The 26,258-nt window shown below is 42.0% G+C and overlaps 1 protein-coding gene across 1 annotated transcript in view; it reads left to right on the top strand.

The window, feature by feature from the left end:
* The first annotated feature begins 860 nt into the window (after positions 1–860).
* Positions 861–26,258, top strand: part of eef2k (eukaryotic elongation factor 2 kinase) — a 36,648-nt gene continuing 11,250 nt past the window's right edge. The window contains exons 1-11 of the mRNA XM_079577318.1: positions 861–1,117; positions 5,158–5,214; positions 8,315–8,415; positions 15,239–15,299; positions 15,374–15,411; positions 18,407–18,578; positions 22,738–22,887; positions 22,972–23,104; positions 24,201–24,328; positions 25,576–25,774; positions 25,865–25,920. Coding sequence (XP_079433444.1) covers positions 869–1,117; positions 5,158–5,214; positions 8,315–8,415; positions 15,239–15,299; positions 15,374–15,411; positions 18,407–18,578; positions 22,738–22,887; positions 22,972–23,104; positions 24,201–24,328; positions 25,576–25,774; positions 25,865–25,920 — 1,344 coding nt within the window. The 5' untranslated portion in view covers positions 861–868. The remainder of the gene's footprint in view (positions 1,118–5,157; positions 5,215–8,314; positions 8,416–15,238; positions 15,300–15,373; positions 15,412–18,406; positions 18,579–22,737; positions 22,888–22,971; positions 23,105–24,200; positions 24,329–25,575; positions 25,775–25,864; positions 25,921–26,258) is intronic.

Below are 26,258 nucleotides of genomic sequence, written 5' to 3'. Positions count from 1 at the left end.
ATGCTAACGCCGTCTGTGTTTACGTGAGTGAGGACACGCGTGAAGACCAGACAGGTACACATGAACTCGTCTAATCTAAGGTGAGAACATATCTCAGTATGGAAAAATGGTGGCCTATTCCTTTAAGACCTTAAATGTCCTAAAAAGTAATAAATTGGATCCAAACTGGCATTAAATCTAAATTTCCTTTGAAATACTGACACTGTTTCAACTATTTAAATTCTGTATTTTTTATGGACTCGTTCTGTAAAATCTCTGCAAAAACTCAAGCACATTCAGCTGCAGATTTGACAGATTTTTGTTGTTTTATTGTTGTGTTGTGTAAAATTTGCTTTTGAATATCAACATTTTCCCCAGATTTTGATGAAATGTTTGTAAACTGAAAATCTTGTGGCATTTAATTCTCCGTTTTTGCAGCTTTTGCATGTTCCAGTGTTTATCTCCCATCAAAAACAGCCCTGGAGTGTTGTTTCGACCCACTCGCGCAGCTTTGAGTCATCTTTGGCTGTATTTAGCAGCTTAAAAACTCACTTCCGGATTTTTTAAGCCTTTCATCGCAGAGTTTAAACACTCGCTATAGCCTCGCTACAACCACAGCACGGCCTATTTTTAAAAAAGATTTCCCTCTTTGTATTGTAAGAGCATGGGGTGGGAGGAGCTTATAGGGAATTGGCATGAAAATCAGGAAGTGAACCTACTAGATAATTTGTTTCAGCTGTTTTAGATCAATATAGTGTCGGATAAAGATGATTACCAGATATCTACAAAAATCATAATACCTTCTTTTTTTTAAATAGTTAACCTTTTCTGTACCTTTGACGGTCTTCTCCCCCCCCCCCCCCTCCCCTCCTCTTCCGCAGACGTCGCCATGGAGGACGACCTGATGTTCGCGATGGAGGAGGAGGGCAGTGCGAAGCGGCCGCCTGTCCAGAGGAGCCGGCAGAGGTCGCGCTCGCTCAGCGTCAGCGACGACGACGACGACGATGAGATGATCCTGCCCATTCTGGACGACTCGGCGCGAGAGATCTGCGAATACCTGAAGAACCGGGTCAACGCCAAACAGCAGCTGTCCAGCTCCCTGTCCAGCTCCCTGCCCAAGAGCAGCTTCCAGTTCAGGGTAAGGAGAACATAAGGAAACATGGATTTATCTCAACGTCAAGTAGAAACATTCACCTCTATCCCAGAAGAAGATAAATGATGATAAAAGCAAAAATTATAAAACTACACACTAACTCGGCAGTGGAATTCTCCTGGTTTATTATTCACTGAGGTTTCGTTGGTTAAAGTTGTGTTTTTGTTGAACAGGTTTTGGTTCAGTATCGGATATTTGGAACTGATACCGTATTTTCATATGTAAATAAAAAGGAGAAGCGTCGTTCGACCTACTGTATGTTTATGTTTGCAACAACAGTTAGCAAGTCGGCTAGTTTGGGAAACTTTCATTGTCCATAAGCCTGCCCAATGTATTTTTCCCATAGTCCTTAGCATTAGCCTGCTCAATGCATTTTTCCCATAATCGTTAGCATTAGCCTGCCCAATGCATTTTTCCCATAGTCGTTAGCATTAGCCTCCTCAATGTATTTTTCCCATAGTTGTTAGCATTAGCCTGCCCAATGCATTTTTCCCATAATCGTTAGCATTAGCCTGCCCAATGCATTTTTCCCATAATCGTTAGCATTAGCCTGCCCAATGCATTTTTCCCATAATCGTTAGCATTAGCCAGCCCAATGTATTTTTCCCATAGTCGTTAGCATTTGCCTGCCCAGTGCATTTTTCCCATAGTCATTAGCATTAGCCCTGGTTGAATACACATCCAGTGGTCACTAAACATCACCTTATAATGTGTTTACGATGGAGAAACCACAGAAATCATATAAATGTCATGAAAAGGACAAAATGTACTTCACCATCTTCCAGTTTTGCTCCTGCTTTCCCTATTCATTTGTATGAGGGATAGAAATTTCAATATAAAACGCCTCCAGGATTGGCTTCGATATCCAATACCAGTATCGGATTGGTGCATCCCTACTTCTAGGTGCCCCGGGGTTCCCTACTCAATCCATCTAGACACTTCCTGGATCTTCAGATTTGTCCTCAGTGTTCAAACGTAGAGGACAGATTTCCCCGGAGACAGTGAAGTACACCTTAACACAATCAATACTGCTTTCTCCAGTCGATTAGTGTCTCCCATATATTATTATTGATTGACAGGAGAGGATCCCCTTTCTCTGCTTCAACAACGACAGCAAAGGAAAATGTCTCTTGTTTCTCGGTTGGCTCGTGTTTTGCTCGACAGCAGATGAGATCAGTGCAGACTCTTTCGAGACAGAAACAGAGGTCTCACATTTCTGCAACAGCGGAACAGATGTGTCTTTGTGCTGCAGAGTTCGCATAGGAAGAGGTTTGCTTCAGGAGCTGGCACAGCTATTGTCGACTTTGCAACAAAATGACACCGAGGCAAAGATAAAGCGAAGTTTAGTGTCCTCCAAATGCAGCGGTGGTAAAAAGCACAACTCAGTGTTTGACTCTAAATCTGCAGTAAGGTTGATTATAACGCCTGAATAATAAAGTCAGAAAACACCCACGGCTCACGCACTCTCTGACATTCGGTATGCACTTACACTTAGTCAGATGATTGTTGGCAATATTCGCTGTTTGCGCTGATAAAAGTCCAGCGGCTTATCAGTGTGACTGGGCTGGAAAGTCTTTAAGTGACGCCTTAATTTATTTGGCTTCATGCTGTCCGCTGTCAACGATTTTAGACACAGTAACCAGGGGAAGGCAAGTTTATGGAAGCCCGTTTCCGCCATGTTAAAAAATAAAAGCCCAATGGGAAATTGAAATTACGAGATTTAAAGTCATAATTTTGTGTTCATTTCGAGTTTAAATCTTGAAATTACGACTTTTAAAACTCAGAATTTCGAGATTTAAACTCGGAATTTCGAGTGTTCAGATCCGTGATCATAGACGTCGGTACGGCGGGGACAGCTGAACCACTGGTGCAGATGTAAACAAATGTAGGATTAGCTTCCTCGTGTTGTGAACCGGAGCTACAGCAACTCTGGGACTTTTGCAAAGACAAACAGAAGTGTTTATTTTACCTCAACACCCAGGATTAAAAGCAGTGACAAGAAAACGTATTAAAAATGTCTGTATCCACGATAGGAATGTGTTTAGGCCTTGATAATGCAGGGGCATTCCCAAAGCTAATGCTACGATCATAGCATCATGAACTTCGAAGAAAAAAGTCTGTCGGTGCTACTAAATTGAAGATTTCGTTGCGACAATGTGATGAAAAATGCATTTTGAGAAAAAGTCTGTTCAATCTGCAATGTCCCACTTAAATCTATGGATTAGCTGTGAATCACTGAAATATTTAAACACCTTGTTGTGAAGATTAGGCATTTTAATTTGTGTCCAGGTAAAGGGCTACTGGCCCAAAACCTGAACTTTATCCTGCAGTGTCTCCCCTTAAGTGCTTCTTCCACCACTTTCTGACCGAGTGAAACATTTACTGACTGCAGATGACTGTTCTTAGTATATTAAAGCTCTAGAAGGAAGTCTAGTCCTTCACACATGTATCTGCTGCTGTGTTTTACTGAAGAGGGAACTGGTCCAAACTACAGAACAGGAAGTACTAGTCAGTGCTGTTTACGGCATTGGTCAAAGCGGTCGACAATAGAGTATTTAAATGTGTTCGTGACCTAAAAGGGCCTCTGTGTGAATCTAATGACAGCGTCTCTTTGTTCATAAAGTGCTGCTGTTTTAAACCCACAGGCAGCAAAGACTGTGGGGGTTGGAGGAGGAGAGACGAGCGGTTTCCTGAAAGACAAGATCTATCAAGTACTGTAGAGCAGTATCTGACAGTTAATTTCTTTGCCAATATTACTCCAATAAAATAAAAGTTGCGCAGTAAAATTTAGCTGTGGAAAGTGCTGTTTAAAGTAGAAAGCACAGATCAGTTTAACCCCTTAACTCCCACCTGAACCGAGCACATTTTCTCAAAACTGAGACGAAAACAATGATGGAAATGTGACAAAAAAGTGACGAAAAATTAATGAAAAAGTTGAAAAAATGTCACAAGAAATTGACAAAAAAATTACAAGAATATGCAAAAAATGTGATAAAAATTTTACCTAAAAAAATACAAAAATGTGACAAAAAAAGACAAAAATGTAATTAAAAAAATTACGAAAAAATTTGATAAAAATTTGACAAAAATACTACAAAAATGTGACAAAGAGAAATTCCAAAAATGTGATAAAAAATTTATGAAAAAAATGACAAAAAAAGTTACAAAAATGAGTTGAACACCCAACAAAAAAATGATGGAACGTGAGGATGACGTGAAGAAAAATATCCTCTCGGTTCAGGCGGAAGTTAAGAGGTTAAGTAAGTGTTTTGAAAAATAACTTTGCAGCTTCATTCACATCATACATATTAAAGAGATGCGAGTTGGTCATTTTTTCCTCACTACTGCCACCTCAGGTCTTACGCGTAACTGCAGCTTCTTTATTAAGCTCGTTAATACTTAGTTTTAACATTTTAAACTCCGTAGGATCCCTTTAAAGAGGTTGCAGTGCTTTCAGTCAATAGAGGCCAACAATGGTCAAGAATTCAGTCTGAACAGTAGGGGGCAGCAGTACAATTTTAAGCACTTGGACCAAACACATGTCACATTATAGTTTTTATTATTATAAAAAAGATTAAATGTGGTTGATTCATTTATTTTGAAATAAGACAGTGACGCCTCTGACAGATCCATAGACTCATTTAACATAAGTCAGGGATTATTTATTCACTTATTTATTCAAGAACTGCACATAAACTAATATATATCATTAATACTATGTAAAAAAAATCGTAGGTTATTGGTTGCAGTATCGGCGTATCGTAAGGTTATCGTTATCGTGAGCCATGTATCGTATTGAAGAAGTTCCCACCTGTATTTGCTTGTAGACATTTGATTCAACACAAGGAGTCATTTATCACATGCTACTCACTTCTCATGTGCAAACACTTGATAAATGACCTCCATGAAGGTGCCAGAAGCTGAAAATGTGCTTCATAAGAGTCTTGTATTCCCTGTTTTCTGGTTTATTGTCCGTAAACTGTTTTAACAAAAAGCTCCTCCTGTGACTTGTTCCACCTGTGCAGCCGGAGCTGGAGTCGGCGTCACCGCGGCAGTACCACGTGGTGAATCAGGCCGCTCGGGTACGTTTATCGTTCTTCTCTTCTCTGACCCAGCGACCGCCTCCAAACCCTCCATCTTCCTCCCGCATTTTCCCATAACCTTATTTTTTACGACTCTCTCCTCTAATCGCCACATCCTTCCTTCTTCCCAGACTTCACTGGCTCCTTTTTTAATCATCCGTCCTCCTAACCAAGAGTATTGTGTTTTTAAACTGTAAACTCTGACCTCCTGAAGCCAGAAGGAAGTGAGTCTTGTTCAGTATGATGTTTACCACATTAACTTATATGAGATATGGGAGCTGCATATTCCAAAAAGGGATGATTTTGGAGAATATTGGAAAAACTGGAGTCCATCTTCTCTTGGACGAAGCAGCTCTATTTTGTGCATTCTTCTCTTATCGGTTTTCTCAAAGCAAAACAAATATCCAAAGCACTTTACGCATTTTGGCCCAGCTCAGAGTGAAATGGAGTAGAGCTGTGTGTTGGTATTATGTAAAATCGTCAATATAGAGCTCTTTATCATGTTGCAATGTTGTTCCTTCATCAAAAAAAATACTTGTAGTTTAAGACGAGACGCTGCTGGTGAATAAGGGAAAGAATTACATGTAGATATTAGGGTTCGTATCGTATTGCATGTCGTTATCACGATATAATCAGAGCAGCATAAACACTGACTGTAGATTACAGGGGCAGGTGCTTAAAAAGTCGGGGAGTCAAATCTTCCAAATAGGCGTAATGCTGGAATTTCGAAGTACCATACATTTCGTCCAACTATAATCCGCGTCAGCTAAATGTGTGGCCTTGTCCACATACAGGCCACACTGGAATATAAGCCACAGGTTTTCATAGTGCTGTGCATCTGCTCAGAGCGGCCCATGGGCGAGGATGAGGAGGAAGAGACGCCTCATCCTGGAGAAAGGTGCGGCGTCTCACCTTTCTCTGGGATGGAGAAAGGTGGCAGAGGGAGGGCGGCAGGGACGGCAGTGATAAACGTGTAAAAAAGGCAGAAATGGCCAGTGTAGCCGACCTCAGTGTGGAAGTGTAACTCATCCGTGGCTACATCTCCAGCTCAGACGCTCCCCAGGCGAGCAAAGGCTGAAGTGAGTCTTCATCATTTTAAAAGTTACTCATCTACCGTTCCTCAGCCAAGAGCAGCGTTGATTTGAAGTTCAGCCATGATCTTTTGCCAAGGCGTCTCACTTTTGTGTTTACTGCTAGAGACGGCTCTAGTGCCTGTTGGCGGCGTCATATTGGCCGCAGGGTTCAAAGCGTGGGGAAAAAGTAGTTTGTCCGTTGTCAATTATGTCGTCAAGTATAATGTTATCGTGGTATTTCTTTTCCAAATCGTGATACCGCCCTAGTAGATACATAAATTTTTACACTCTTACAACAACATCTCCGCTTTAATCTATCGCACCCGCCTGGAGACTAGTTGGAGACTAGAGTGTCTGATAATCACGGAGATGTCTCTGAGAGATAAGGCGAGTCTGCAGGTAGTCTCGGAAAAAACAGGTGTGAGTAGTCACTGCATGGTCTCCTATGGATCTCTGCAGTCTCAAGAAGATCTCAGACTCCATACGACTCTCTGAGATCTCTTCAGTAGCCGACAGTTCTCAGAGACATTGCAGGGACAACAAATAGTGTTTGCAACATTGCCACACGGAGACCTCAAGGAGACTTTCCTGAAATCGAACCTGTTCATTTTCGGTGCCATGTCGTTGGTCCGACAACCCTTTAGTCTGACGTCTCATTGTTTTGAAAATGTCCCATTCAGCAGAGGTGCCATTAGTCCGACATCTCTAACCCAGCTGTGTTGTGGATTACAGAGCCATATACAACCATTGGCCTAACCTTAAGGTCAGTGGACTCTTGCCTAAAGTTTATTTTTCAACCCCTACTCAATGGAACATTTTCAGAATAATGAGACCTAGGACTGATGGGCCAACCCCTTCATTTTCACTGAGACTATCCGGAAACTCGTCTTATCTCCAGGGCTCGGCTCGGAGACTTCTCCATGAACAGCGGCGACTCGAGTCTTGAACTAGTCTCCAGGCCGGTGAGAAAATGCCTTTTGTATTCACACAATGCATCCGAGTTTGATTGCGAGTCCCGCCCTCTGCGTATCTCCTGGCCTCGTGGATCTTCTGTCCATTTCTGAAACCACACGCTGCGCTCCGACGTGCGAGATGTCGCGTCCGCTGTTCCCCTCAAAAAAAAAAGAAAAACACACGCTCAAAGTAGTTCAAAACACAGCTCTTTTTAGACCCAAACGCTCTAAATATAACCGGGACATTTCTGTGTGGCGCTGCAGACGAGAAGGACGTGCACAGGCCGATCGGGGGGTCGGGTTACACGGAGGTTTAGTCGCCGCTAATTCATGGTTTAGACGGAGAGGTTAGACTTCGGAGAGCGAACAGCTGCTCTGGGAATGAGAAGGAATTTGAGAAAGAAAGAGTAGAACAAAAAGAGACGTTCTTTGACTAGATTCTGCTTAAGATGAAGTAGGTGATAGTTGTGACATTCAAGAGACAAGACATGAGGAATCACATTTAACGATCGTCAAACCATCGTCTTTGGGACGGTGTGTTTAAGTTTCAAGTGAGCTCTGATTTATGATTCCCGGGGCAGAGACGGGATATTTTGGATTTGGAGGGACTGCACATGACCGTCTCCCCGTATCATCGCTCGTACAGTATTAAATCTGCACAAGCTCTGGGAGAAACTGAGATTGTATTGGCAGGAACAGCACGTAAACAGAGTTGGACGACTGAACTCAAGGCAGAAGGAGGTCACTGCTATTAATGGGTTTGATCTCTCTCTTAACCTTCACCCTTTCTCTTTGCCTGTTCAAGACATAATCAACTTTTTAACATTTTATTTTCATTCTTGAATTACTCTCACCTTCTCTTCCCTCCCCTCCATTGACCTCCCCTCCCTCTGCACGCTTCTTCCAGCTCCCGACGCCGCAGTTCGTACCGACCCACAGTCTCTTCCAACGCTCTGTTCGCTTGCGTCTTACATGTTGTGTTTTTTGTAGAATTTGGAGGAGAAGGAGGCGGGCACGTTGCATGAAAACAAATGCAGAGACGGTGCAGTAAGCCTTGCCTGTTTGTCACAACAGGACCACTGGAAACACGCCATCGAAAAGGCCCGCGCCCGACCGGACCCCTGGGCGGAGTTCCACCTGGAGGAGAAGGAGACGGAGCCGTGCGTCCGATACAGGTAACCTGGGCCACCCTTGGGTTTGTCAGATGAAGGCCGGAGCGCCATGTGGGTCGGCCCGAGTCCGCCCGAGTTCCAACTGCATTTACTCCAAAGTTAGTTCAGTCCATGTTCACACGTGCTCGCACCAAACATCGCACCATCAGCCACGTAACAACGATCAGCTGTTCAGTTTGTGGCGGATAAAGATGACATTAAGGTTCGCTGTGCACTCTGTGCTGATAACAAAGTGTTATCTAGCTTCAAAAACGCTTCATCCAATTAAGATTTGGAGTTGCAGCGCGGCAGAATGTCCCACCAGGTGAAGCAAAGCAGAAGCTTCAGCAGGAGGAGGCGGTTAATGTCAGTGTCAGGATCTGTAATCTTTATGGAAAATCCATTGATTTTCAGCTGCAGCAGGAGGTGAACAGCTGTGAAGTAAACTAGACTCAATCAATTGCTGTAATACTGTATATAGCGCCCTCTCATGGCCCTGTACCCAAATTACAGTGGCTCATATGGACAAAAGACTAGCCTCACAGCAGTTTGCTGCTGCTAATTGTAACGAGCAAAGTAACCTGTAACCCAACTTAGTTACTTTCAAAATCACATACTCTATTATGTAGCTAAGTTACTTTTTAAAAGGAGTAATCAGATTACTTTTTCAACGCTGGTTTCCACTGCAGCAGGAGGCCTGGCCGCCGTCTGTATGTCCCTAATTTGGTATTATCCTTAGACTTATTCTAGGACTGAAAGATATATCGTTATTGTATCGATATCGAGATATGAACAGACAAGATATTAATATCGAAAAAGCAAGATATAAACGATGTACATTTTCATCAATAAAACTGCACTCTTTTGTGTTATGATCTACGTTTTTCTGAAAAATACTTGGTTTTCACTGAACCCGTAGTTATATCATATCCTATCGAGATATCTGGCATAAATATCGAGACATGAAATTTTGTCCATATCGTTCAGCCCTACTTCCATGGCTCGGTGAATTGTGCTTCACAATGATGGAAAAAGAATTAAGCGTTAAGTTCAGTTCAGTTATATTTGAGACCTGATGTAGTTCTGATCTGAGGTTGATCTCGACCTCGTGGCCCCGTCAGACAGAATGTGTTCTGAGGTGTGCTGAAGTGCTGATCTGTATAAAATCCTACACGTCCGAGCTTTAAGTTAAAAGGGGGCGTTGCGAGTCTCAGGGAACTCTGTGTACGGATTCGAGGTCCGGCTGGACGGCTTATCTGTGACCTGATTATGCTCCGGTATCACCTGACTCACAAGTGCTGCCAAACAGAAACAGAGTCTGAAGTGAGCCTGAAGTGAGGCTCGTATCCACCGCGTCACCGGGTCGTCAAGTTCACTCCAGGTTTAGAAACGTATCTGGAGTCGGTCACGCGGCTAATCTTATCTGTTGACAAACACTGTGCAAATGATGTTATGGTTTTTGTTTAACTACAACAATGCGGCTCCACTTCCTCTACAATGTTTTACAATGTTTTACAACGTTCAAAAGGTCAAGGGAGAGGAAGGTGATGGTCCTGTGTCTCTGCTGTTACGAAACACAGACTTGTCCAAACAGAGAGAGAGAGAGAGGGAGGTCTTGAGCTTTATTATGTAATAACAGTCATGTATTAGTTCATTTATTGTGTAATAAGCTGCTACAAGACTATGACATCACCCATTAACTAACTTTTTAATATAAGGTTTAGGTTTAAAGGAACAGGCCACCGTTTTTACATACTGAGATATGTTCTTACCTTAGCTTTGACGAGTTCTTTAGGACCTGTCTGATCTTCACCCGTGCCTTCAGTCACGCAAACACAGCGCAGACGGCGTTAGCATTTAGCCTCTCCCTCTCTCCACTATACTACACTTCACGTAACCATATTTAAATAGGGAAAACGTGGAACAGCTTGGTAGCTTCTATCTTGACTTGTTTTGGAGCTATAGACAACATAACTGCATTACAGTTAATAGGAACATTTATGAATTACAAAAATGATCATTAATATCAGTCAATGGGTCCATGATCTCTTTCCTATAAAACAAAATAAATGTACCTTTGTATGATATTATAGGCCTTTAGAACACTGTGATGCCACCTATTAACGTATTGCGATATATTTTGTGCCTTATTACTTATTTTATGATGCGAAGACATTTATTGCAACACTTTATGATAACGGTGTGTTTTTAAGCAGTTGTAAAGCACTTAGAAATAATGAAATAAAAACACCTTTCCGGACAATAAGTATAAGCCAAAAAATGGCTATTGAAGAAAATAACGACAGGCTAAATAGGCATACGGTATGCTAACGTAGCACATTGATGGTTGGCTACATGAAGCATAAACAACAAACTAGTTCAGATAACTATAGCATAAAGAACATACCAAACTCTCCACCTTACTCCAAATCACTAAATCCATTGTGATCCTGGAGTCGTAACTGCACCGTTGACAAACCTCTCCCGGCAGCACGTTTTTCAAGCTCTCATTTGTGAATTTGTTCCTCTCGCTGTGGCCACTTCTGGCTCACTCCAAGCTTCCTTTCTGCTGCTCAATTAGCCCGCAGTTCCCTCTAGCGGCATGTGAAATTATATATTTGAATTTTAAAGAGAATAGGGAGTTTAAAAATGCTAAAATTCCAGCCATGTCCTAATGTGTAGAATGAGCTCAGACCGGTTCACCACATCTGCCTCTAAAATCCTGCACTGTCACTCAAAAAGGTGTTAATTCGGGTCAGAAGTGCCGTCATGCACGAGCTTAATATAGAAGCTGCAGTTACACGTATGACCTGAGGTGGCAGTAGTGAGTATAAAATTGCTAACTTGCTTCTAGCCCCTTTTAAAAAAGAGAAAAACGCAACTTTGTGTATCACTCACGCACCTAAAGATTATGAAATCAAACTGTACTGTTATCACGTAATTCTGCGTCGTTACAAAATGCTGCTGAACTCATCCCACACGTATCCTTTCGTCTGCTGCTAAATTCATCTCTGTGAAACCCGACGCTCCTACTTCTCTGCTCCGAGTGAGTCGTAGTAGAAGTACACGGTGTTCCCTGTCTCTGTAAATGGTTGGCAAAGCTGCCGGGTGTTTTGGACGAGCCCTATGCAAACAGGAGCAGAGCAGAGTGGAAACATGCACTCAGGAGCAGGAACGATCGAGGAAACCCTGGAGTGTGATCACATGTGTTTCAGGAGGTGTTTGTAGAGCTCTGAACTACAGGGTTAGTGGGTTTTACATGTAATAGCACTCCATGGAGACGGGATAATGTTGCAATGCCACAATATTTGCAGCATTTATGATTGACTGTTTGAGTTGCAGTTACAGTTTGTTTAATTTTTCACCATTTTTTTAAGCCACTTCTTTATCTTGCTCCCATTCACACCTTGTTTTCATCCTTCTTTAAAGGAACAGGCCACTGTTTTTCCATAATGAGATTTGTTCTTACCTGAGCTTAGACGAGTTGATACGTAACTCTCTGCCGGAGTAAATCAATCCATCCGGCTCCTGATTTGGGAAATTCTAAATGACATGTTTAGACAGAGAGGTTAGACTTTGGAGAGCGAACAGCTGCTCTGGGAATGAGAAGGAATTTGTGCAGTAGTAGAACAAAAAGAGACGTTCATTAACTAGATTCTGCTTAAGATGAAGTAGCATTAGTGGTGATAGTTGTGACATTTAAGAGACAAGACATGAGGAATCACATTTAACGATCATCAAACCATCCTCTTTGGGACGGTGTGTGTAGGTTTCAAGTGAGCTCTGATTTATGATTCCCGGGGCAGAGAGGGGATATTTTGGATTTGGAGGGACTGCACATGACTGCCTCTCCCCAACGTTGGTTAATTAAATATGCACAAAAATGCTCCCATTTACACCTTGTTTTCATCCCTCTTTAAAGGAACAGGCCATTGTTTTTCCATAATGCGTCCCACCTCAGCAGTGACGGCGCGAGGCTCTGCTTATGCAGCTGAGCAACACAAACCACAATCAAAACAAGACTTTTCTTTTGCCATCAGGATGACATGACAGTGAAAACCCGACAGAAAATGACATTGAATCTAGGGCTGGACGACCTGGACAGAATTTCATATCTCGATATCGACACGATACGATATAACTATGGGTTAGGTGAAAACTAAGCATTTTCCAGAAAAATAAAAACATAATAATAAAGAGTGCAGATTTATTGATGAAAATCTATATCGTTTATATCTAGCTTTTTCTTGGGTTTGGCTCAAAACTTGGTTAGGAGGGGGGATATAAAGCTGACTCTAAGCTCCCGGTTTATTTATTTATTTATTTTTTTTTTTTTTCATTTGATGTATTAATTTTGTTTTTGTTTTCCGTTTCTTGATGTGTATGTCTTTACATACAAAATAAGAGAAGGACTACAATGCAAATAGGAATGATGGAATATTTTTGTAATGTAATCCTTTTCCAATAAAATTCTAAATATAAAAAAAAATCTCGCTTTTTTTCGATTTTAATGTATTGAATGTTCATATCTCGATATCAATACGATAACGATATATATTTCAGCTCTGCTTGAATCCACATTTTTGCACAGATTTGATCTTCTAAAGGCTAAACTTTTGATCAGCTCTAAAAACAGACTATTTCAGTTTAATGTTTTCAAGAAAAGCTTTATTCAATTTAGTTTATTACCATTTCTTCTTGTTGCATATTGAAGTTCTACTTGGAACCTTCTTCAGCTCCAACCATGCAAAATGTGAACGTTTACAATTTTTTCATCTGTATGACAGTCCTAAACTGATCGGGCCTGTATATTGTGCTGCGAAATATCATGATACTTAAAAAAACATAGATTATATTGTCACAATTATCAAGATGGATTATCGCTGAGATTGCAGCAAGCTGAGCCTGCGCCGCCGTCATTGAATAAACAAAATCATTTATTAAAAGTTAAATGTTGTTCCCTACGTGACTCTTCCCTCAGACTTCTGTCCCTTTCGCTCATAATGACTTCAGTTTCCACACGTTCTTCTGCTTCGGATGCTTTAATGCTGTAAATATGACCCCAATATCAGTCCAAAGGGGGTCAGTACATGCTGTTCTCATGTCAGAATCTTCTCTCTCCATTCATTCACGTTTATCACACTCATAACGTCCTCCGAGGGTCTAAATTTACTCTATTATATAAACTACAGCGGCTGTAGCGAGAGTGAGTCCACGTCTTATGTAATATCTGTCTGACCCAGCTGTAAAACCTCGCTCTAATGTTTTCCAGCGCTGAGGCAGCAGTTTGTAAAGACACTCGAGCCCCATGGGACAAGAATGTGATGATAAATCGAGTTTAGTCTTTTCAAACTGGCATTACTTATGAATTACTTATGAAATATTGGCATTGATTGACTATTGTTGTTGAATAAGTTCATAAAAAATGCAAAAATTCACATTCAGCTCAAGATTTTTGACTCCTTTTTATCCGATTTGCATTTGAATATTGACATTCCTCTGTTTGATGGGTCGTTTGTAAAGGAAGAAATATAATATGCACTGTTTTTTTGCATTTTTGACATAAAAGTGTAGTATTTTTCAAACATTTATTGAAACTTTGGTGAGATTTATGTTAAGTGATATTTCTGGATGAGTCACTTCGGTTCATGACCTGCTTTCAAACAGACGAGTCGTAAAAGCGATAAGAACATTTACGACTGGTGCAACTCGAAACGTAATGACTTTATTGACTTTAGAAATGTTTACAGATGTAGAACAAAGCAGGATTGACCATCCATTTCAGTTCTATCTCTAGCTATAGTTTCCTCCCTTAACATCTGAGCTTTAACCTCTTACCACCCGCCTGACCCAAATGCATTCTGTCCTCTTTGGCCATTATATAGGTCTGTGTAACACCTCATTTGAAAGCTAAGACCCACAAAACTGATCTTTTTCCTCGCGTTGTTGCTGTGTTGTGTCACCTTTTGTATGTTTTTTTTTTATTTTTGTCACATTTTTGTTGAATTTTTGTCACATTTTTGTTGATTTTGTCACATTTTTGTTGATTTTTTGTCACATTTTTGTTGAATTTTTGTCACATTTTTGTCACTTTTTGGGTGAATTTTTGTCTTTTTTTGTTGATTTTTTTGTCATTTTTTTTGTTGAATTTTTTCACATTTTTGTCACTTTTTGGTTGAATTTTTGTCACATTTTATTTAATGTTTGTCACATTTTGGTTGAATTTTTGTCACATTTTTGTTGATTTTTTGTCACATTTTTGTTGAATTTTTGTCACATTTTTGTCACTTTTTGGGTGAATTTTTGTCTTTTTTTGTTGATTTTTTGTCATTTTTTTGTTGAATTTTTTCACATTTTTGTCACTTTTTGGTTGAATTTTTGTCACATTTTATTGAATTTTTGTCATATTTTGGTTGAGCTTTTGTCACTTTTTTGTCGCGTTTACATCCTTGTTTTCTTCTCATTTTTTGTGGCTGTTTTGGTGCTTTTTTCCCAAGAAGCTTTTTCATTAGGTTAAAGCCAAACTGGAGAAAATGGGATCAGTGCAGGTGGGAGTTAAGAGGTTAAAGGGGCTAGATGCAAGTTTGCAATTTTATACTCACTACTGCCACTTCAGGTCATACATGTAACTGCAGCTTCTATATTAAGCTTGACGGCACTTCAGACCCGAATTAACACCTTTTTGAGTGCAGCATCTTGCCCTTAAACTGGGATTCATACTTACCACTGGAATTAACCCATCAGTTCATCGGAATATATCATAAAAAATAAAACTTTATCATTAGAGAAACATTAAAACTCGCCTTCCATGTTTTTAGTTAGTTGTTAATATCTTTAAATCTTGCAGATACAACGCGGTGAAGGGAGAATGGGCTCACGACGAGATCCACATCAAGATGGCGTCGCAGGTAAAGATCACAAAAACATCGATGTGTAATTAACGAAGTGTCTTGGATTGAATTGATTTCTTCCCTTGTTGCAGCCGTTCGGGAAAGGCGCCATGCGGGAGTGCTTCAGAGCGTAAGTACAGAGGTTATCGGCCTCGTGCGACAGAAATATCCGGGACTTTTAATGTCAACGAAGCCCCGGGACATGCGCCGCGTTTAGACCGGTCTGAAGACGCTTCGCTCACGACATTCTCCGCATTTTGAGCCTTGACCCACGAGTTCCTGAGCTGATCCGAGTGGCGCTTCTGTTTAAAATAGACTACGTTAATTCTTAAGTTTAAATCAACACTATTTTGAGTGATAAAAGGGTAAGAACAGACGACACGCAGGGGAGACGCTAAGTAAAGTATAGGCATTTATATTATACAGTATATTGTTCCTCTACCACTATGGGGTACTCATTTTTGTGAGAAGTATTTTCTGGGGGTATTTTCCAAACGCGGAAGGCATGGCGCTTCGATTCAGTTAACTCCGCCCCCTCTCTCCGAGCTAATCCGCCCATGCAAAATTAGCGGTAAAAGAAATATAAATATCACAGCAATACGTGAAGTTACGTCACAATGCAGTTATAAGGAGTTGACATCTGCAACACAGCTTCATAAATGGCTAACACACACGCTAGCACACACGCTAGCATGATGATAAAGAAATAGCACAACAACCTGGCTAAAAGCTCCAAAAAGTCGATTTTGCAGGATATAGGACCTTTAAATGAAATCAAACTTTATTTATAAAGTGCTTTTCATACAGGCATGTATCACAAAGAGCTTTACAGATTCCAACATTTAAAATAACATGCGCCTCCTTGAGCACGTATAGAGGTCTGGGCTCTTGGTGTCAGACACAGAAAATTGACAAATGGCAGCTAAAAAAAATACTATGGTGGGCATCCATAAACTAATATATTAAGGGGAAACCCTGGACTTAAAAGGACATTAGAAAGAATTGCTTTTGACTTTCTGCTTCCTGTAGAGGCTCACTAATTTCACTTCTCCTCAAATCACTTTAAAGTAACAATACTGTTACTTGAGTAAACGTGGCTCCTCTACCATCGTCTGCCTGCATGTTTTCAGCCCGGTCGGTCGGTGTTTGGTGGGTCGTGTTCACTGGCAGGAGTTTTATTGACGCTGCAGAATCAAAAGTGCAGATCAGAGCTGCGATTGTCGTGGTTTGATCCAGAGTTTTGTGGACGGACATTCCTTTGACGGGATCGTGTTTGTGGACCACTGAGAACCGGCTCGAACCCACTTCCTGAATGTCTGAGCTTCAAAAACTAAAGTATTCAAAGTAGATACATCAGTTTAAAAAGGTTTGTGGCTTTAGAAACATGTTGTGAGCCAGTGGCATTTGTCAGTGTATCTGCACAGCGCCACCTACTGTTCTGGAGTGTGTGTTTTTAGGCTTTTACAATGAAGAAAACACAAGCACAAATTTACAGTTTACTTTGGAGCCTTTATGAAAGGAAGTGGACTAGAAAGTATTATATTCATCTCATCTTTCATGTAGTGGAGTAAAAGTAGAAAGTTGGTTTAAGCAGCAACCTCCCTCTCTCTTGTTTTTGTTTTTGAGGAGGTTCTTTTTTTCACTGGAAAAAGTCCATAATGGTCCAGAAGAAGAAGCTTTTTAAAAGTTAACAAACAGCAGCTTATGAGCTAAACCCATTTGAGACCTAAACATTTCTTCTTCTGAGACACTGAAGAGGCACCAAGAGCCGCCCACAGCTGCAGCACAGTGGAGGCATCACAAGAGGCGCTACAGGAAACAAGGAAGGGACAAACGAGGAGGTATCTGGGCAAGACTCACTGGGGCTATACCACATATGCCTTCTATTTTTCTGGTTAATGGACGTTCACTGGAGAACATAACAGATTATTATACGGCTCTTCACAACGCAAGTAGAAGCTCCATTGATTTGAATGGGATTTCCCAACGTTCTACCGGTCATTATTTTCTGATAAAGGACCTCTGAAAAAAGTAATGACGCTGCCAATGGCAACGGAGTTCGTGCTTTCATATCACTCCGAGCGTACGTACTAGCGACACTATATCTGTCCCCGTCACTGCCAGAGAAGTCGGGGAATCGCTCGTGAAGTTAGCGTGAGTCTGACTTTCAACTTACCCCCAACTGCGCCTTCAACTAAGTAGCTGGGCTAGCTACTAGCCTTGCTGCTTCTAGCCTAGCCAAACGTTGCCGAGCGACGCACAAACTTTTGGGAACTATTTGTCGCGGAAGTCATTAAAAAAACCTTTCGGCCTTCATAAAAGTGTACAAAGTTTATGTTGTGTGTGTTCATTTGGCAAATGGCCGTATAATAAGCGGGATAATGTATAGAACGCTGGTCATTATCAGGTGCTTTTTTTCCCGATAATGACTTGATTACTAAGCTCGTCCCAGAAAATGGTGAAAGACTGTTGTGGAGCGGAGGGGGCTGCGCAAGAGACAGATGAAGGAGGAGCTGACCAGTGCAGGACACCACGCTCTGAAACAAGGAGAAACCCAGGAGCACTGTTTCAGAGGTTCAGAGGAGACTGAAGCCAGTCAGGTTTCCTCTGGGTGCTACGGTTTCCCTTATACCTCCAAAAACATGCTGGTCAGGTTGGCCCACAGTGGTGGTGTGGCTCAGTCGCAGTGGCTCAGGACTAACACCTGAACACAGTTTCGTTGTTGTACAATGACAAATTGTACAAGAGCTGAATGTAACAAGTGAATTTCTCCATTGTGAGATCAATAAAGGCTTATCTTACCTTATAAAGCACTTACTTACTGGTTTAGCCCTGGTTTAGCTCTGGTCTAGTCCTGTTTTTCTCCCTGGTTTAGCCCTGGTTTAAGCTTTGGTTTAGCTCTGGTCTAGTCCTGTTTTACTCCCTGGTTTAGCCCTGGTTTAAGCTTTGGTTTAGCTCTGGTCTAGTCTTGTTTTTCTCCCTGGTTTAGCCCTGATTTAGACCTACTCAAGTAAGGCGCAGATCCTCAAGAACTCTTCATTACAAAAGCACTTACTCTAAATAGCTTGACTTCGTTTCTGACCACACCGGCTCATTTTTCGTGTTTTTGTTCTTCTCATTTGCAGGAAGAAGTTGTCAAATTTCTCCCACAGCAGCAACTGGAAGTCGGCCTCGAACTACGTGGTGAAGCGCTACATGGAGACGGTGAACAGAGACGTTTACTTCGAGGACGTCCGGCTCCAGATGGAGGCGAAGCTCTGGGGCGAGGAGTACAACAGGCACAAGCCTCCCAAACAGGTACAGGACATTCCACACGTCCCATCAGGCTCTATCTTAGCTGTTTATATGTTTGAAACGGGTCTTTCCCGCGCTTTTCATTCACAAATATTGGCCTGTTTGGTATCCACGTATGGCAAGTAAGACGACCGAGATGCTGTGATCCAAATATGGAAGCGGCATAAAAACTCTTTAAAAACTCTCCAAACTTTACAGTCTTGGGGCCAGATCTTGTGACTGGTGCAGGTTTTCCGCTAAAGGCTGCGGCAAACAAGGAGAGGGCGTTATTTAAGAAAAAGAGGCCGACTGAGGCTGGTTCATCACAAGCAGCCCTCGGAGCTGCTCTTCTATGGCAACCTTCACATTATGTTCCTCTTAAAATCGCTCTGCCTTGTCTTCTTGCCTAGAATCGACGTCAAATTGAAAACAAAAGCGAAATTGCCTTGAAAAGTCTGTTTGAGCGTCGGTTACACACAGGTTTACTTTGATACAGTAGATCAACACCACAACACAACACCAAAACAACAGTTTTCCATAAGAAGAAGATCTTTATTTATATAGCGCCTTTCACAGACATATAGTCACAAAGCGCTTTACATGAGACAATTGTACATTCACTCCATACTCAGTGGTGGAAAGCTACGTTTGTTGCTTCAGTTTCCCCTGGGGGAGACTGTCAGAGGCGCTTTCGCGACTACACACGTCTGCGCCAACGGACCCTCTGACCACCACCATACATTCACTCACACACATTCATCCTGGCCTATTGTGCATGTTTTTAGTGGTAGGGGAAACCGGAGTACCCGGAGGAAACCTACGCAGACACAGGGAGAACATGCAAACTCCACACAGAAAGGCCCCGTCCCTGGTGGGAATCGAACCCGGACCTTCTAGCTGTGAAGCGAGAGCACTAACCGCTGCGCTACCGTGCCGCCTAAATAAACCACACATGCCTCAAGTGCCACAACACCAGGTCTGATCTGAGTTTTAAGGAGCTCCTTGTGTAGCCACAGCTCAGTCCAAAAGAAAGAAGCACATTTTACAGGGCGCATAGCGATTTTTTTTCTTTCCAGTTCAGCCGCTCCAAGAATCCTGCAGCTGTAGCACAAATGTTCCAATATGCTACAGTTTTCGTGCAGCTACTGCATAACTCTGCAACTCCTCCGCAGCCGATATGACAGTTTCTGATCAATGAAATCCTGTACATTTTGTAACTTTGAACATTCTAACGATGTCCAACGCGAGGCCTCTCTGTCCCCGCCCGCTCAGCTTGGATCTGCAGCAGCGGAGGGACAGCTTTATTTCTTTAATCTGTATTAAACATTGCGCTGCATCGTGCATGTTACGCGTGTACAAGAGAACCCCCCCCTCGCAAACCCCCGCCTTCCTTAGGTCTGGGGAAAGCATGGGGAGGGGGCGGCACCACAACATGGCAATGCGAGTCTGTCCCCCCCTCCTGTCCTGCCCACTTTTTGCGCCAGGTATGACACTGAAGATTGTAAGGAGCACCACCCGTCTGCGCAGTCGTCTGCTCTACAGCCTGCGCTGTGAACCACAAGATCTGGCCCTTGGTCTTTTTAAAAAACTTACCATCCCCTCTGAACAAACCGTTGTTACTAATATATATCAACAAAATAAAACCATGGATTTGTTGCTGAATATATAGGTAATTTATATGCATAAATACTTTTTATGACCAATAAAAAGTTGCAATACATTTTTGTCATATTTATGTCAGTTTAGTGAAAGGTTCAAATTGGTGTCTCTATATGTATTTGGTTCTATTGTGCTTTTAGAACCTTTTTTAACCTCTTAACTGCCACCTGAACAGAGCACATTTCCTCCAGTTTTGGCTTTTCCCAAATCTAAAAACTTATTGGAAAAAAGTGTTAAAATAGCAACAAAAAAACGGATGAAAACAAGGATGAAAAAGTCACAAAAACCGACAAAGTGACAAAAGAGCAACAGAAAGGCATAAAAAAGTGACACAAATGTGGTTGAAAAAGTGATGAAAACGCCCCCAAAAAAATGCACCTAAAAGCAATAAAACAAAAAGTCAAAAAAGGGACAACGATGCAAGGAAAAGATCCTTCTAGATCAGTTTTGTAGGTCTTAGCTTTTTGTTCAGGGCCTGTGGATGGTGACCTTTTAGATGTGGGTAAAGCTGAGGGGTTAAGAGGTTAACTTGCCCAAAAGTCCCCATATATAAAGAGTTTTCTTGTAGAATTCGGTGAGTTAAAGGAGCTGATGACCCAGATTTGCCCTGATCAGTGCGAGGCTAAGAGGATTTCACCCATAACCTTCTCCTCATCCACATCGTGCAACTATTTATAGCACGTCTGGACTCAGGAAGATTCGTTTCTCTGATGTTTCACTATTTTCCCTCATGTTTGTCTGTCTTCTCCCGCTAAAGTCTCGCCTGCAGCCTCTCGCCGTAGAGTCGGTCCTTGTTGATTTTATGGCTTTAAGCTCTGTGTAATTACCTTTGCCTTAAGCCGGCTGCTCTCTTTGTTTTAGCTCATTGTTATTCTTCGCAGCTTCTGTCTCTTTGTCTCTTTCTCTCAGTTAAGCCCCACCCCCTTCCCATTTAAGCCCCTTAAACTACAGCCCAGTCTGGTTTCATTCGGTCTCCTGTTGGACCTGGTTTAACCTCAGCTGTTTGGGTCATAGGTCACGGACCGTCCACGCCCACATGAGTCAGGAGATCGTCCACATGAATGTAACGAAACTGTTTGGGCAATTCACTACTATTAAAGGGACAAAGCACAGACCTGTTGCTTTAGCAGTGAATTTATGTCATAAAAGGCTTTTCAAACAGTGTATTTTTAGTCCATTCTTTTCTTTGTTTAGTTTATCTGTCATTGAAAATCACTGGACATAGTTTTTGTGTCATTGACTGCTTTTAATTAAGTTTTTGTCTCATTTTAGCCAGAAAAAGTGTTTCTTTTACTAAAATTATCCTGAACTTTGAAGTGGGAGGCTGGAGGAAAGCCATGTTGTGTTGTGCAGGCGCCCCCTTGTGTCCTTAAAGGGAAACACAGACAGAAACGGCAAAAACAGATACAGTGGGGCAACAAAGCAGTGTTAATTTTTACAACATACTTTTAATTTAGTCTTAGTCTTTTGACTATAATGTTGTTTAACCCTTTAACTCCCACCTGAACCGAGCACATTTTCTCCAGCTTGGCTTTACCCCAATTCTGGAATAAAGGTGTGAAAATAGCGACAGAACTGAGACAAAAACAATGATGAAGATGTGACAAAGAAAGTGAGAAAACTTTGACAAAAAAATGACAAAATATGTGACAAAAATGTGCCAAAAAAGACAAAAAAATACAAAAAAGTGACAAAAAATGTGACCCAAAAAATGACATAAAAAAGACCAAAAAAAATGGACAGAAAAATGGACAAAAAAATGACAAAAAATTACCAAAAAAGTTACAAAAATGGGTTGAACACCCCCTCTCAAAAAAAGATGGAAAAAATATCTGATGACGTGAGGAAAAAGATCCATTTAGATGAGTTGTGTAGATCTTAGCTTTCAAATGAGGTGTTACACTGGCCAACAGGATTTGGGTAAAGCTGAACTGGAGGAAATGCTCTCTGTTCAGGCGGGAGTTAAGAGGTTAATTTTAGTCGAGATTTAGTCCAAAAAATCTTTTCAATTTTAGTCTAGTTTTAGTCGACTAAATCTAAGACTAATTTAGTCGACTTTGCATTGATAATATTCTTTCTAATCATATTTAATCTTGTTCCTCTGCTTCAAGGAGCTGCTCCACATGAACAAAGCTCAGAGCTGTTCATTTGGTAGTGACTGTAAATGATCTGAGGCTCTTTCACACTGTCAATAGAAGTTTGGATGATTTGAGTCTCTTCTTTTCATTTTTATTTAGTCTTATTTTAGTTGACTAAAATATTTGGACATTTTGGTCATAGTTTTAGTCTCATGAGAAACTTTTAATTTAGTTTTAGTCCAATTTTAGTCAGCAGAAATATCACTTTGACTAAAATTGAGACTAAATATTTTAGTCGACGAAAGTAACACTGCAACAAAGTATGTGGCTGTTGTAAAGGGCTTTATGTTGAGTGATTGTTTAGTGAGCGTCACCACTACATTGACCCCAAACCCACGCCCTTGCCGAGTTCTGGAGATTGATTGTGTGTGGTTTGCTTTTCCCAGGTGGACATAATGCAGATGTGTGTGGTGGAGATGATGAACAGACCCGGGAAGCCTCTGTTCCACCTGGAGCATTACATCGAGGGAAAGTACATCAAATACAACTCCAACTCCGGCTTCGTGCGCGACGACAACATCAGGCTCACGCCACAGGTGACGGGTTCGAGTCTCGTTTATTCAGAAACAATTGTGCTTTGGCTAAGATTGTGACTCGACTCGTGTTTTCCCCGTGCACAGGCCTTCAGTCACTTCTCCTTCGAGCGCTCGGGGCACCAGCTCATCGTGGTGGACATTCAGGGCGTGGGCGACCTCTACACTGACCCCCAGATCCACACGGAGAAGGGAACGGACTTCGGAGACGGGAACTTGGGTAATTCTGCCGTCGTAATGTTGTCGTCGTGTAATGTCGGACAAAAGGAAAGTTTTCCACATTTAAGACGAGACGCTGCAGGTGAAAGGAGAAAACGTTTACTCAGCGATATCAATCTGAGGCTTTTGTTGTAGATTTTCCTGTAGAAAGTTTCCTGTTTTTGTATAGAAATAAGGCACTTTATGCATAAAAGGGCCAAAATTGCAGACATTATGAGCAACAAAATCAAAATAATGTCTGGATTCAATTTATGGTTTGTTATGTTTGATGCTAATATTTTGAATGTTTTTAATTGGAAACAAATGTTAGAATACAAATTTCGTCTTTATTTGTGTGTCTGTTTTAAAGCTTATTAAATCAGGCACTGATTGGTCCAACCCTGTAAAGTGTGGAGTCTTATGGAGCAACTAAAGTGCAGATGTTAAAGAGTGGAATGAAAACGGCCCTAAAGTTTAGTCTCTTTGTCTACACATGCGCCCTGTGTATATTTCTCCCGTCTTTAGCCGCTGCTGTCTCCCACAAAGGAAATGACCATATTTGGATCACAGCGTCAGCTCGGTCACAGCTTTTCCTGCTACACGTGGATACCAAACCTGTCAGTATTTTTGAATAAATAAGTGTGGGAAAGACCAGAGAGACCAGACTTCTTGAAAAACGTATTTTCTGCCACGATACTCAACAAGACATCCTAAAATAAGAATCTCAAAGGGAGAGTTTGGTCTGTTCTTACTCTGGCATTAAAACTAAGATGTTAAAGGGACTATACAGAGTTTAAAAATGTTAAAATTGTGTATTTTCCTCCTCCTACATGTTCCCCCATGTCCTAATGTGTAGAATGAGCTCAGACTCACCACAACTGCCTCTAAAATCCTGCACTGTCACTCAGAAACGTGTTAATTCTGGTCCGAATTGTCATGTACGAGCTTAACATAGAAGCTGCAGTTACACATAAGACCTGAGGTGGCAGTAGTGAGTATAAAATGAAGAGAAAACTTGAAGAGAAAACACTCAGCTGCAGGTTTAACTCCACGCTCCGATATTGAAATGTCCTGTATAAATAAATTCCCCTCTTCTTCTTGTTCTCGTTGTTGTGCAGGAGTGCGAGGGATGGCGCTGTTCTTCCACTCACATCTCTGCAATAAGATCTGTAAGAGCATGGGACTGACGCCCTTCGACATCTCGCCGGCGGAGAAGGGGCAACTGGACTGCACCAACAAACTGCTGGTCAGTGGGCAGGGCCGCGCTGGGACCTCATTTCAGCCCAGGAGTTTCATGATTTAACCCGGCCCTCTCCCACTACGTTAAATAGTCCGCTCAACTCTCGATTTTGACTCTAATAGACTTTGCCTCCACGTCGTCCATTTATTTCTGATAATTGACACGTCGAAGGGCATTATCCCTTACATATTTTATTCTGATGTTCCACTGGGAAACGTCCCGATCGATGGCCGCTGGCTGCTCTGCTTTTTGGCCACAACACTAGGGGCCGCCATTGCTGTAGTACCTCCTTATCACTGCTAGTCCCCCATTGAAAAGCATTGGACTTTAGACACGTTAAAAACAACTTTAAAGCCTGGTCTCAGTTTTTTGGGGGACTATCTTGACTAGAGCTAGATATTCCTCCTGTGATTACGCTGGGTTAGTTGCAATTAAGGGGACCAGGCTGGTTTTCGTAAGAAGAATTTTAGAAATCTCGTACTTTATGAGGGTCGGACTGTTAGCATTGGAGCTGCGCGAGCTACACGTCACACAAGGGCAGAGTCTACAGTGAAGATCCCGCCCTTATGCCCTTTTTAGGAACATGCTTCATCAGAGCTGGGGAGGAGGAGTCTGTAAATCCGCCATGATTTCCCCCTCGAGCGTGGTCATGGTGGTAAACAGGGAGGAGTGAGGAGGAGCTGTCCATTATATATACAGTCTGTGGTCCCGATTCTCCCGATTACCCAGCATACCTTTGGTTAAAATTAAGGCCCAAAGGTCACTTATAACGATTAAATTGGATTCCCACTGGCATTAAATTCAAATTTCTTGGGAAATATTGACATTGCTTGACCATTTTTACTGCAGCGATTTGTCAGAAAACAAAGATGTTGATCTAAAACACATTGAGCTGCAGTTTAGTTGGATACATTTTGGCTGAAAGGTTTCTCGTGTTTCAAAAGTTCCCCTCATTGTTTTGATTGATTGAATGTTTGCAATGTTTGTGGCACTAGAATACAGGATTTGAGCATTAAAATGGCATTAAAAGTGTTTAATTTGACTTACTCCTGCCTGTATAAACCTCACAAATCCATGATCGTCTGCTCAAGCAGCGCTGTCACTGATTGTCGGCATTTGTTGTGTTTTTAAGATCTTTTCATATTTGTTTTTACTGTGAAGCACTTTGTGACTTTGTGCCTGTGAAAAGTGCTATACAAATAAAGTTTACTTACTTACTTACTTACTGAGTGACTTTTTCGCCGCTGTTGCAGAAGTCGGCGGACACTAAGCTGAGGGGCTGTGAGGAGTTCTGCGGCTCCCCTCGCGTCCGGACCTTCTCCACGGGCCGAGCTCCGCCGCTGCTCTCGCGCCTCTCGGAAACCTCCTCCATGGACGAGAACATGAGCGACTCGGACTCCATCCCCTGCTCGCCCCTCGCCATGCCCGCCTTCATGGCCAGGTCTCCCGCCGGTGAGTCCAGGAGCTGCACTTCTGTCACAAACCGCCCCACGGACAACGTTACTTACGCTTCCGACAATAACATTCAATGGCTTTTTACAGGTTTATCCTTCTCACCGTTCGAGCACAACAACAACAACAACATGGGGGAGCACAAGGTGAGTCTACAGGAAACAGGAGAGAAGCTTATGTCCAGGATAGGGCCGGGCAATGAATCGAATTAATTCAATCAATTCATGCTTTTAAAAACAGACGATGTGCTGTCGATTCAGATGCTGTTTTCAGAAGTGACACCAGAGGAACCAGCGACTTTCTAACGATCTGCTGCTTGATAAAGGCAGCGCGTTGTGTTTTTGTTGAGCACGATGGAGTTTCCTTCCCTCCAGTTTGCTTCTCTCCCCTTCTCCCACGCTGAGCCGCTCTGAGCTACTGCCGCTGCATTTAACTCCGCCCCTTTCCCCTTGAGTCTCCATGGAGACCGTTGTCAATCACAGCT

The sequence above is a fragment of the Gobius niger genome (assembly GCF_951799975.1).
Source record: "Gobius niger genome assembly, chromosome: 19".
Lineage (NCBI taxonomy): Eukaryota > Metazoa > Chordata > Actinopteri > Gobiiformes > Gobiidae > Gobius > Gobius niger.
The sequence above is the reverse complement of the archived record's forward strand: the minus strand, read 5'-3'. Positions and strand labels throughout refer to the sequence as shown.